Here is a 13,649-nt window from a genome sequence, read left to right as displayed (position 1 = left end):
AATTATATATTATATATTACATTATACTTATTTAATAAAAAAAGTTATCTAACATCTTTTATTTAATATCTTTTTCTTGATCTAAAATTATTCTGAAAAAAAATATGAAACATGATATTACTTTTCTTAATTGCATATTATAATATAAAACTGCAGGTTTATTTTTAAAAATCAGCAAGAATTCTCACCTTCACTCACGTCATTAATATCATCTAGAAGTCTTTGTCGGGCTTCCTTGTTAGATTGCGTTTGATTCTTGCTATTTGGTGATGAAGTATCGGCCGATTCATGGGTTTTACACTTGGAGATGTCATCTCCATTGCTAGCACACTCGATTGTACCCGAAGTTTTCAATAAATGTTTTCTGCTCACGGGCTCGCAAGAATAAATAGCGATGAAACCGCCTAATACCAGAACCGCGAAGAGTCGCCAAAGCATGTTCGATCAGAACTGACGCTTTATGAAGATCATCATATTTATAGGCTCTAGCAATTAGTAATAATGGCGGAGTAAAGTGATGTTACGACATACAGAGCGTGAATGCATCTATGGTAAAATGCATCATGCGCATAAAATTATTCCAACCGGTGCTGTAGAACCGTACGTTTCTGCACGCACATAGTGGCATATCCAATATACGTATAGGATACACATCTAGTATACATATAGTATTGTACTTGCCACATTGTTAAATGGAGTGCATGAAGCGCAGTGAGAAGATAAATCAGCGGCGCGTATCATTATTTCGTCCTATCAGAAATACAGAATAATGTATTTGTGGAAGTACGTAATGCAAGTTGACTCGCATATTCCAATTTACGCTCGGTGAGATAGATAGCTAGATAAAGAACGAGATAGGTGAGAAAAGATGGAGTAGTAAGGTGGGGAGGATGAAATAGATGAAATTTCAAATTTATCGAAATCGAAGGTCAAGCATCAACGAATATGTTGGTCATATAGTAACTATTTCTATCCAAACTCTTGATACAATTTTGATGTATGTACATGAACTGTTACGGACCCATAATTTGTGAGAAAGGTAATTTATTTAATATCAAATAGACCGATAATAGAAACGTTGAAGAAAGTAGAAAGTGATGTGAAATATATTATTAATTTTTGTGTTATCCCTAACTAATGTTTTATTTATCTTACATATGCACATTTTCTCAGGTTTGTTTCAACAGGTAACTGTTTAATTCAAAATGTCAATTGTTTCTATTATTTGTTATTTGACATTAATGATTATATAATGCATATTATTATGAATTTGGAGATTTTTCTCCAATATAATAAATGATGTAAAAATTAATTAAGTTTCCTATTGTCAAATATATAATGATATTATTTGTTAAAAGTTCTTCTACAGTACTTTAATCTGAAGTAAATAATCATCATCACCTTATGTATTATTATTTTCAACTACATACATCGTGATATATAAAGTGACAGTAAAAATTGTTATATTACTGAGTGGAAGAACTGCTCTGATTTATTATGCACCACAGCTGTTATTTAAAAAGTTATTAAAATGAATGCATGAACTGAATTAAGATGATAAGTAGATTGTCAAGTGAATGAAAAAGCTTTCTTTTCACTTGTTACAGCTCCCACGATCCTCGCGCGCCGGAAAGTGGAGAATAAGGCCTAAAAAGCATGATCTTTTTCTTCGACGAGTGTTTTGTATGCCACTGGGCCAATCGAGCATCCTCGATTTACTACTCAGAGTATTATAGGCAGGGTTATAGCCTCTGAAGGTTACCAGCTATACGCATCCTAACATAACACGAAGAATGCTGCTCCTGCTTTAGTGTCTAATAGACGTTCAAAGTTTCCTTGTATATCCCCGGCGTTATAATGTAAGGTATAATTCAAAGAATGATTATTTTTTCTAAAATATTTTGCAATCTTGTTTTAAATCTTGTTATGTTTGCTATGTAAATTTGATTTCTACATATAGCTTTTCCTTGATTCGATTATGCTCATCATGAGCAACTACGCTGGATTATTTAAACGATTTTTTTGACATGCCGCTTCAACTTTTTAAATTTAATTCTCATAGAGCTCTTTGGAATATAAATTTTTTCATTTTACTCTTAAATCATACTAAATTTAATGTTTTTTTTTTAACAAACATGATCCGATGATGAGGTAGATCAGAACCCTCTGCATGCGAATTGGCAGAACCACCTGTTGCTGATTGTTGACCTGAATCTAATAACAGGCAGAAACGTCTTGTTCTTGTCTAAAATCTCTCGAAGAAATCGCTCATGACGGTTTAACCTATTGCCTCACTTTTATTATTCCGGAAACCTGTGTATTCCATACAATGACTGATGTTTCGTATAGGTGAAGCTTTTACTACGCAAGGCTTTTATAAATTACCACTTTTCCCATACTTTATAGTTTGGTTTTAAATCATGAAGTCCAATGGTAAATGGATAGCCTATTTTAATTTTAATTTTCAATTTTTTTCACAAAGAATAATATCATTGTGACCCAATGACGTCTTGGTAAGTTCTTTTGGCAAACTTCCGCGAATTAGACGTTGAGGGATGAATGGGATAATTCATGAGGCATCATTAAGATAAATGTCTCGGCTGAAACGTCCTACTTTTCTACTTTTGCAAACAATCGAAAGTCCGCCTCTTTTGTGACTTGGGACCTGAGTGGTATCAGATAACAAATAATTGTGCCCGACCGCACTGTGCGTAGGCTCATAACAGCGAAATCCATTTCTCGCACCGTTCGTGAGAATATAACTGCACGCTTAGAATGTGGCACGGGCCTTAATACAGTTAAATACCGTCTGTGTAAACCCGTGGCACTGACTATGGGATAATCGCGAAGTAGGTAACAGTATGGAGGATGCATCGTTGGCTGTTGTCGCATTAGAGATGCGCTAACCTCGATCGAATGTGTCGAGGACGCCATGCGCTCAGCTTCACGCTCCTAACAAACCGTGATACAAGAAGAAAACAGAATACATGGACCAGATAATTTCATGTTGTGGATTTGCACACGTCCTTTCGAGGCTAAGTGCTACAATTTCATTGCAACACAAAAGGTATGCAAATTTTTTTATCTTCCAATCCATGGCGATTCCTTAAAAGAAATAAAAGACTTGTTTCAAAATCATAATAATAATTACTTTACAAAAAATGCTATCGTTGAATTCTAAAATCTTATTTTGTTTTAACTATATAAAAGGGGGTTATTTATCTAATATCTTTTAATAGTAGCAAATAGCTACAAAAACATGTTGAAATGAATGTATTAATCAGTATACGGAGTGCATATGTGTGTCAAAACATTGCTAGTAATTGAGTAAATTAGCTAATTATACGCCATAAGGTTGCAAATTCCACATTCATAATGTTCATTTATTTCTACTGGTAATCTCTATTTCATAGCTATCACACCAAAAATGAACGACAGCTGGTTTATATATAACCTATGTTGGAGAATGTAATAATCAAAAAGCAATTTGTGCAAGAGTGAGGTGCTATGCAGTTATAAATTGTACTATTGCGTAATAAAGCAGTATCACATCATGTAATCATAAAGCGCGTTGCTGTTTTGTTCGTCTCGCTTTACGTATTTCAGTGTCAATAAATCTGGAACAAAATGAAATCTCTTCTTCAACGTCATATTTTGCTGAAAGAATAGAGATAGTAAAGATAATTTCAAATATATTTTACGTTCTTCATATATCAATATAATTTATATTTATTAATTTATATTCAGAGCGCAACTATGAAAAAAGATTTAAAAAATGATTCATGATTGTCGTTATATAAATACAAAACATTATCCACCATCTATACGGGACACAACATGATGAGAATGATACACCAAAATGCAGGGAAAGTAGATCATCCGTGTCGATAATCCTCGCTCATTCCACGCCGCAGGAAAATCGTACGATAGGAAGGTCACGGGCTGTCCGTAACCTGGAACCAGTTTCTAACATCCTCACGTTATGCTAGGGGTCAGAGAGATCACGGTGCCAGATACTCTACCAATGCAGTCCACGGCGCTCCCCTCTGGTCTCATCTCAACACAGACTTCGCCTCTCTCCTCCCGCGCAAAATGCGATTCATGATGAGGCCGCACACTAACATGACTAACATGACGCGGAAGATGCATACATAGTACTTCCAAGTACGTAACCGCCACAGTGAAATTTAATGAACGAATCGCGTGGTAGCGAATCGCGTTGAACAGCAGTGTCTCGATCTCAAGACGCGAGTGGGTCTCTGTGTCAGGAAGGGTCACATGTTCTTAACGCGCTACCACTATGAGAATTTTTACCTCGGCCCCGTCCCGCCGCGATGGCAGCTGTCTAGCGAGCTGAAAGAGAAAGAGGAAGATGCAAGGACGAGAGGGGTTCGCGATGGGGAGAAGAAAGAAGATTATCCACTCATACAAGTGAGGTCGTGTCGTCACATGCACCGGCATATTCGTCCGTTTATACGAGAGAGATACCTCATCCCCTTTGTGAAGGATGGTATCTAGGAGGATGGCAACTCGCTGGTATATATCTGCTCGGAGACTTCGTCCTGATGCCAGTTCTCTCTAGGTCGAGGATCATCTAGCTCGTGGATGCGCGCAACTATTCGTATATCCGACTAATCACTTCGAATTTCGAGTCGCGTGTCTCTCGCGTGATTTCGAGGATACGAGGTGTTTGTGATTTAATCCCAAAATTGTCCAGCCAAGCATTCGCGAATTGGAAAGCCATTCGAATCCAACATGTTGGCAATTAAAATTATATCAAAGTGCGTGCTGCTGTTGTTAATCTGCAGTGCAATTCATGCCAATGAGGACGGCGGATTCCTTGAACGAGGATATCGTGCTCTTTATCGTGTCTACGAGGAGTGCGAGCATCGCAATATGGCCGTGTCGCCGTGTTTGAAAAAGAAGGCGATCGCCTTCTTCGAGAGACTCGGTCGTATACAGACTTTACCGATCAGCGATAATCTCGAGCTGATCAAAGTCGCTTCTGCGACGGATGATAGCTCGAAAAACACGATTCCCGATTTGGAGAAGACTTTGGCTAGAACTAACGGAGGGGCCATGGACGAAATGCTCAACGATATTCTGTTCGAGCGTGTAGCCGCGCTAATGAACAGTTTCAACGTGCAGATCAGCTTACCAAAGACAAGTTCTGGCGAATTAAAACGAAGTATTGAGGAAGGTCGTGGGAAAATGAAGAAGATGATGGGCATGATGATGATGGGAATGGCGATGAAACTCGCCGCGTTAGTTCCCATTGCTATGGGCGTGCTTTTCCTGCTGGCAGGTAAAGCTCTGATCATCAGCAAAATCGCTTTAGTTCTGTCGCTGATCATCGGCTTGAAGAAATTACTAAGTCAAAAGCAGGGTCACGATCATGGCGGCTGGCAGCAAGGCGGAGGTGGATGGGACAGAAGTCTGAAGGGAGTCGTAGACGCACCTGTATCATCAATGACGGAAGCCGATCGCGAATACGCTCAGACTTTAGCTTACAACGCGCGGCAGAAACATTAAACAATCCGCAGCAGGAAAAAACAATGGGAAACCTTCAGGTGGAAGGAAGCAACGCCTGTATCCAAAGGAGCAGATAATATGCGATTTCAGAGACAGTTCGGAACATCGAAATAGATTCACTTATTTATGTTTTAAAATAAATTTTATCATTTATAAAACATTTCATCGCATTTATGCGTACTGCATAGATAAAAAGAAGAGAGTGTACAGATGGAATACATCAGTGATGTTATTGTTAAAATAAGAAAAAAATTATGAATGAAAATATAGAAGATGTAAAAACTTTTAAAAAATTGAAAATAAGAAAAAAGATCAATTAGGCGAGCTGTCTTATTTGTGTAAATTTTTACAAGTCTGATCGCTTTTTGAATGATTATAATGATTTATTATGATTTGCTATGATAATAATCGCATTGTAATTTTTTCTAAATTAATTATAAATAACGTAAATATTTAATATAATACAATATACAATGTATAGTAAATTTTATTATTATATACATTTGGAGCGAAAAAGAAGTTACCGCAAAAAAGATTATATATTTTGACAATTTTCTGTAAAGCAAGAAAATGCGCAAGCTGTAAAAATGTATAGCTGGAATGTAAATAACTGTCAAAAAATATAAAACAAAAAAGTGATAACGACAAATATTTCCATTTTAACTGTCAATTGTCCCAGTAAACGAAACAATGTAACGAAATGTGATAGCGAGAGAGTAATTTTCACTCACGGAAACTTCTAATGGTGCCTGTTTGAAGTTTTTGTCGACAATCAAAACGCGATCAATTACGAGGTTAAATAAAAAGAAGAAGACAGTTTGATTTAGTCTTTGATTAGCCGAATTTGTAGTCGTTTCTCAGTATACTTGCGATATTTATATTTATTTATTTAGTACCTCACCAAGGTAGGCAGAAAGTACATATTTATTTTAGATTTATAAAATAACCTTAGAGAGAGTTTGGAATGTGTAGCTTGCGACAAGTACTTACATCTGTATCAATATTTACGTTACTAAAATCTTGTGTTCAGTAGAGTAAGCGTAACGATTAAAATACTTGAGTGTTAAAATGTAGTGAATAAGAAATACTAATTCCATCATCTGTCAACATTTATTATATAATGATTAATTTATATAAATATATTACATTTTAAGAAACGTAACATTTATTTCGTAATGATCGAAATACATGCGGATTGTTTCGCTTAACGTTTTTCATTTGTAGTGTCTAAAAGATAAAAAATAATTTAATTTAATGTGTTTACAAGTATACACTTGACGCGACGCATTTTCTACGAAATGTATACAAAATGTGTATACGTTTGACTCCGAGAAGCGATTATAAATTCGGCTTAAGTGTTACTTTGTGCACACAGGCGTTCAATACTTTCTCAAAGATAACGACGATTAGTTACACAAGTCTAACCTGATTGTAAATTATTACGAAATAAAGTCATTCTCACTTCTTGGTATATTCTTGATATATTCTTGGTGCACTCCTTCTAAAGATCCTGATTTCGTTATCAGTGGATCTTCAGTCCGAGAACGGCAGCAAACAAGGCGAAGAAGAATCCCGCAAGCAACGTCGTTCCTTTGAGAAGAATCAAACCTCCAAGTATTGTTGGTATCAGAGCGACAAATTTAAGTTTATATGCCATCAGTAACGCCAACATAGTACGACCAACCTTTCGTTTCTTACGCCGTGCTTCATCTGAAAATTATCACGAACAATATGATTAAAATCTTGAACATATTTTCGATGATTTAGATTTGAAATAACGGAAATATCTAATTATTTAACACTATTATATTTATAATAATATTCTAGATATGAAAATGATTTTACTTGTGTTACAAGATCACATAATCAACATACAAATGGAATACAATACCGATCATTAATGTGATTTTATTAAAAATTTTATATGTATATATATATATATAATATTTGGAAAATTTATTGTAATTGAGAAATTAACATTAAACTCTCTCTTGATATTTGTTAGGATTTGAGTGTAAAAATTATAAAATTTTAAATTATCGACATAAATGTTCGATATATCCCATTTCAATAATGAAAATCATTATAACATATATTAGAGAAAACCGTTATACAACGATACCGTTAATCATACTCCATCAGAACGACAATTCAAACATAACATTTGCTGCTATTTTTTAATGTTTTATAGCGCTTGCATTACAAGATAAAAGCATTTCTGTCATTAAGCATTATAAGGCCGATTTTGATTTACCTCGTTCCTCGACTTCAATCTTAGAATGTACATTATAGAAATCTTCATCAATTGAACGATGAATCTTGGCTATGTTATCTTTGGCGTTGCGACCATTGACTGAAGAAATAGGATTGACATTATCATTCATATGTCTAAGGATCTTCTCGTTGGAAGTGACGATTCTCTCTTCTTTCTGCCATTTCTCTGGCGTCGATTTTGAATGCTCACTCGCGCGACTGACGCAATTCAAGGTCAGCAAAACCGCGACCAGATTAACTCTCAACAGCATCTTTTCTCGCATTCATGAAGAATGAGTTCTCGCTGGAAATTCTGATAGTATTTGCACGCGGTTTCGTATACAATCTCACTCTTTCATCTATCTCACCTTATTTCATTGTCAAGATGTCATCGCGCACTGATTGATTTTCCTAGGTCAGGGAGTACCCAACGAATTTCCTCGAATAGCAATAACATCCGAATGAATTGATGAAGCGAGCACTGTCTTTTTCTAGGATTGATGACGAAAGATGAGTGCTACGGTCGTCACGACATGCCTCTTCCGTTGCTCGTGTCCGCCTTTGATTAAGCTCGTTCTGTTCCGTATGCAAGATTTTAAAGTTGGATCTATGGAAATGACATGTAGAAAGAAAGAAGAAGTCAACTAGGTATGGATAGAAAGAAGGAATGAACGGTGCAACGAACAACCGCGAACTAACTGATCCACCGTTGATCCACTGTTCGACGACAAACTGACCGGACGCAGTGGATACCACGCCAGGCACGCTTCAGTTGCCGGGAAAATCGGCAGTCCGTATAAAATGAGCTCCGACGGTGAGCCAGCGATATATACGCTTGCGGTAAATACTATGATCCAAATTGTCAGTACCGATATATGTGTCACGTTATATCGCAAAACGGTATATACGATGCATAGACGCGGTCATAAGAAGGTTTCTACGGGTGTTCTCGTCGTGTAAGAGAAAGGGAGTGGAGGCCGTCGCGCGAATGAGCGCATTATAATGCCTTTATAGGGGCGGAAATGGTTTTGCAGAAACACGATGTGTTTTTTTTTGCAGTGAACGTCGTTTCGCAATGAACGCGATTTTTTTTTAAGTTACGCTACGCAGATATCCGGGCCAAAGAAAATTTGATGATCTTCACGTTGGAAACGTTTCATGTCTCCAGTCATCCAGTATAAGATCGTACGTGATTTAATGATTCTTTATCTCTGATATTCTTATCTCAAGAAAAATCAGCTTATAAATGTTTGATCTAATTTTCAAATCTCTATGATTAAATGCTCATATGTACTTTTGTATCTTTTAATGATTTTTTTATTCTCTTGTACTAAATAATTCTAAGATGTTTTATATCTACAAATTATTAGTATAATATAATATGTCGATAATCTTATCTGATTATGATTATTTGCACGAACAATTTTCATTATTTTAAAAACAACGTTTCTTTGTTTAGAAACTTATTTTAAAATTAACTAAAGAACATATATTTATTTGATATATTCACTGTTAAATCTTATTTGTAAGTTAAAATATGTAAATCACTGTTATTTTTAATTTAAATCTCACATTTTTAATTTAAATCTCATATACTTGTGATTGAAATAATATCCGCTTAAGATATCCGGAAAAAGTGTCACTTCACTCCCTTCCACTCGCTTTTCAATTTTGTTACGCCACTTTTAGATTATCGATTGCCTTTCTTGTCAGAGCATCATCCCACACTCATAACAGAGCAACACAAACTGCACTACATTTTACAATCTGCTGCATATTTATCTGGAGTACTTGAAGCACGTTCTGCTTAAGTGCACAATGGAATATTGCACATTGCTCTAACCACGACATAAATGAGCATCTTATTGAGTATCCTGCCCGTAGGATAAGAAATTAGAAATCTGCATGTATACACGTAGAAATCTACGTGAAAAGACTGACTGATCGTAAATGATCTTGGATGGAATTTTTTTTTTTTAGTTACGCCCAGCAAACATGCGGGTTGCTAATAATCTGGTAGCTTTAAATGATCCTTACAACCTGATAATATTTTCTTCTTGTTGCGTTTAATGTATTAATTTACGTATATAGGTATATGGGTCCAAAAATACTTGTACACACATTGTGTTCTTACTTTTAATTTCTTAAAATCTTAAAATCTTAAAATCAATTTCAAAAGGATATTACAATATTTTAACATAATGAGAACATGGGTATTGTTTAACTTATTTAATATAGGATCTATTACTTTTATAGAATTTGATGTGACAGAAAAATGTTTCTTCATAAAGTTACATTATTGAAATTCAAATAAAATGGAGATTGTATTATTGCATTGTTTATCGAATAAGAAAGTGATGTAATAAAATTAAGTGTACGCGAGATTGATAATGTATATGTGATAATGTATGTAATAGAATGAATTTATATTATTTGACACCTACAGAGTAGACAGTTATTAATGTATTTAATATTCATTAAATTGCGGAAAAATGTAGTGAAATTATAACAATTTGCATAATTAACACAAAGCATTCGAAGCATGTATTGGATGCCCGCGTACGAGATTGATGAGACAAAGCATTGGATACAGCGTGAAATTCCATTTTATTAAATGATTAATAGTCTGATTGTTTCCAGCAATTATCAGGTTCTTATCTGCTCTGAAAATCACGAGTCACATGCATCACATTAAATAAAGTGATACTTAACAGTCATTATCACATTTGTACTCTCTCCTTAACTTTCTTCATTCTCGGATATTACATGGAGGCAGTTTTCACAAGTAATAAACCTGTATATTTACTAACGCAGAAAACTTGCACGCACTAATTACGCACTCGCAGCAAAATTGTTTTTTTGGATACGTTGTTTCTAGTTTGCGTCGCTAATAAAAGATATCATAATGTTTGTCGCTATTGAAATTATCAGGCTAGTTATTTAAAGATAGATTGTGATAGAGCATTAGTCGAGTTCCTCGTGTATGAAGCCGACAACCTACATATCGGTACAGTAATTTTATTCATATACCTCCTAAGTATATCACTTCAGATTCTTGGAAAGAGAAAATAAAGAATAATTTGATGTGTTTTTTTTTTAAAGCTTGTATCCTAAATAATAATGATTATTAGGAAGAAGATATCAAAAAACGAAATGATAAAATGATAAATATTGATTCTGTTATTGTAATTTTTGGGGTTATATACATGCATAGTGTCTCATTTATTTTTTTATTACAATCTATTATTATTTATATACAATCTATGATAAATTCCTATAACAACATGATAAAAATAATTCTTTTCACACATGAAAAAATTAAAGTCGTGAAAGTGGAAACGAAATTCATTATAGGTGTATATTTCGTTTTGCAATGTCAAATTAATGTTTTGAGGTTTAGAGGAGGTCATTTCAGCCATAGTGTAAGATGCCAGCCATGTGTAAGAAATTTTATAATTATTAAAAATCATTTTTATGTAAAATTGATTGCTGAATCAGATAAAATTAAAGTGATTGAAACAGAAAAGAATGAAAAACGTATTTTTCGAAAATTATTAAAAATGATCAATTTTTTAAACCTTAAAAAACTGCAGTTATCATGTCTTTTTCATTAGTATTCACAAAGATAATTACAGAAAAGTCGAAAAAAGAAGAAATTTGAGCCATTTTTGATTACAAATTTATTTTTTAAATCATTTTGTACTACTCTAATTTATCTATTCCAATTTAATTTTATCATTTTTTAGTTCAGTTTAGTTCACTAATTTTATATGGAAATACATGATTTTCAGACAATCGCAAAATATGATATTATTATGTTATGATTAATATTATGTTATGATTATTAGGATTAAAGAATATTTAGTCAATTAACAATTGTTATGTTCAAATATCAGAAATCAAATTGTCTTTAGAATAAATAAAAAAATTTCAGGCAATATTTATGATTACTGTATTAGTTTTACAAGCATAATGTATATAATTTATGAGCTTATTCATAAGGAACTATTATTACTGTTATTACTATTGTTAACCATAGTCATTTCTAATTTTATCAAATAACAGGCGTTCACGAAAGAAGAGTCTATTATTAACGATATAAAAACTTTGCTCGTGTAAAAAATGAATTAGCGTAATAATGTTAACCCATGTAAGTATACATAAGTATGAAATAATAAAAAAAGATACTATAAGTTAAAACACGCATAAAAGTTTTTAAAAAACTGCTTTCTAAATAAAAGATACGTTTCTATATTTAAAAAAATATGTTTGATAATAATTTATAATAACGTATGTAACTAAAATTATTTTCAGAAAAATATTGTAATTTATTAAAAATTTCTAAAAATATGATTGTGATAATGTGGATATGACATTAAATTTAAATTAATATAAAAATGTTGTTCTTTACTGCTTTTCTGACGTTTATCCATCGTATTCAAGCGTGTAACATCATTTTTTTCTGATGTCTGATAGAAAATATTTCACTTAATGATGAGCATGAATATAGATTTTTTTTTATAGTCTTTATTTATTAACTGAAAAATTAGTTTCTAAAGATACGTACACTTTCTTCTGTGATTAATGATTAATAACCAATTTTATATGCTTTACGGTAAAGAAATGATATTATTCATTAATATAATTTGTCAAAATCTTTTAATATTAATTAATTATTTTTTATATTTTATTATACTTCAACTTTTTTATAGTATAATACAATATTGATACAAAATTTTATCATTAAAAAATTATAGCTGGCTCTAATTTAATTAGATATCAAATTATTATCGGTACAATAATTGGAACACTATTGATTTTCTTTAATTATAGATCCGCTTATAGAATGAAATGGTTTAATTTGAATTATTTCTAGTTTATTTTTTTCGGTATAAGCAAGCTAAGATCGCGGCAGTTTTTGTACCACAACTATTCGAGTGTAAAACGAACTCAATTGATAATAAATGTATATTCTCACGACAAAGGACAATAATAGTAAAGTACATTTAACGGAGAGAACGATCTACTTATCCCGGTCGAAATATTCTATGGAAGATTCTTCGTTCTCAAAAATGATTGACGCGAACAGCGTCCAATGATCGAGGATCTAGATTAGCTCAAGAGGTACGGGAATGGACATTGGATCCTTCGTCACGCAACAGTACCAAGTTAGATGACTGGTCTCCTCCTCTGAGCTTTTCGCGGTCCCACTATATAAACTAATAACCCGACATAGCACGAATGTTAGTTAACATATTATTGGCGAAGAGATCGGTCGCAATTGCAAGATAAGTGAAGTTTTTGAGGTAAAACGTGATTATAAAGTGAATTATAAAAAAGAAATACAGAAAAGGAATAAAAGAAATCTAGATGTTGGAAAGATGTTACCGCTGTATATGCTACTGTTTCTACTTGTGTTCGTCGCAGCACAGGGATCGCAATCAACGAAAACACTGAATCGAGAGATGATGCAGAATAACTCTACAGGCTCTTTAGACTGGATTGGCGAAAGCTTTTTGAATATCGTTGATACACCAGTTTCAAAATCATATGATAATATAGAAGGTATTGACAATAATAATTATTTGTGGTTAAATGTAGATAATTCTATTTATTTTTAAATCTTGTATATTTATCTAATATTTGATAAAAAAAGAAGATTTTGTTTTATTTTATTCTCTTATTAAATAATAATTTAATTCTATATAAATAAATATTTTATTCTCTTATTAGAAAGTGTATAGAGAAGAAACAATCAATAAGACATAATCAAATAAAAAAACTTTATAGAAACTTAATAGAAGTTTCTCTTTTTGTATTAATTATTGTATTAAGTACTGTAAATATTTAAACTTTTAATAATA

General features: G+C 33.1%; 2 protein-coding genes across 2 annotated transcripts in view; one reads left to right on the top strand and one right to left on the bottom strand.

Moving 5' to 3' along the window:
* The window catches only part of LOC108691253, a 14,530-nt gene extending 8,998 nt beyond the window's left edge, over positions 1–5,532 (top strand). The window contains exon 6 of the mRNA XM_018198923.1: positions 4,783–5,532. Within this exon, the coding sequence (XP_018054412.1) occupies positions 4,783–5,532 (750 nt within the window). The remainder of the gene's footprint in view (positions 1–4,782) is intronic.
* A 1,522-nt stretch (positions 5,533–7,054) lies between these two features.
* On the bottom strand, positions 7,055–8,069 carry LOC108691263. The gene is made up of 2 exons (XM_018198934.1): positions 7,787–8,069; positions 7,055–7,242 (listed from the first exon to the last, which is right to left on the bottom strand). Exons 1-2 carry the CDS (start codon positions 8,067–8,069, stop codon positions 7,055–7,057), a joined length of 471 nt encoding a protein of 156 aa, XP_018054423.1.
* Between the last annotated feature and the right edge of the window lie 5,580 nt (positions 8,070–13,649).

The sequence above is a fragment of the Atta colombica genome, unplaced genomic scaffold, assembly GCF_001594045.1.
Source record: "Atta colombica isolate Treedump-2 unplaced genomic scaffold, Acol1.0 scaffold45, whole genome shotgun sequence".
Taxonomy (NCBI): Eukaryota; Metazoa; Arthropoda; class Insecta; order Hymenoptera; family Formicidae; genus Atta; species Atta colombica.
The sequence above is the reverse complement of the archived record's forward strand: the minus strand, read 5'-3'. Positions and strand labels throughout refer to the sequence as shown.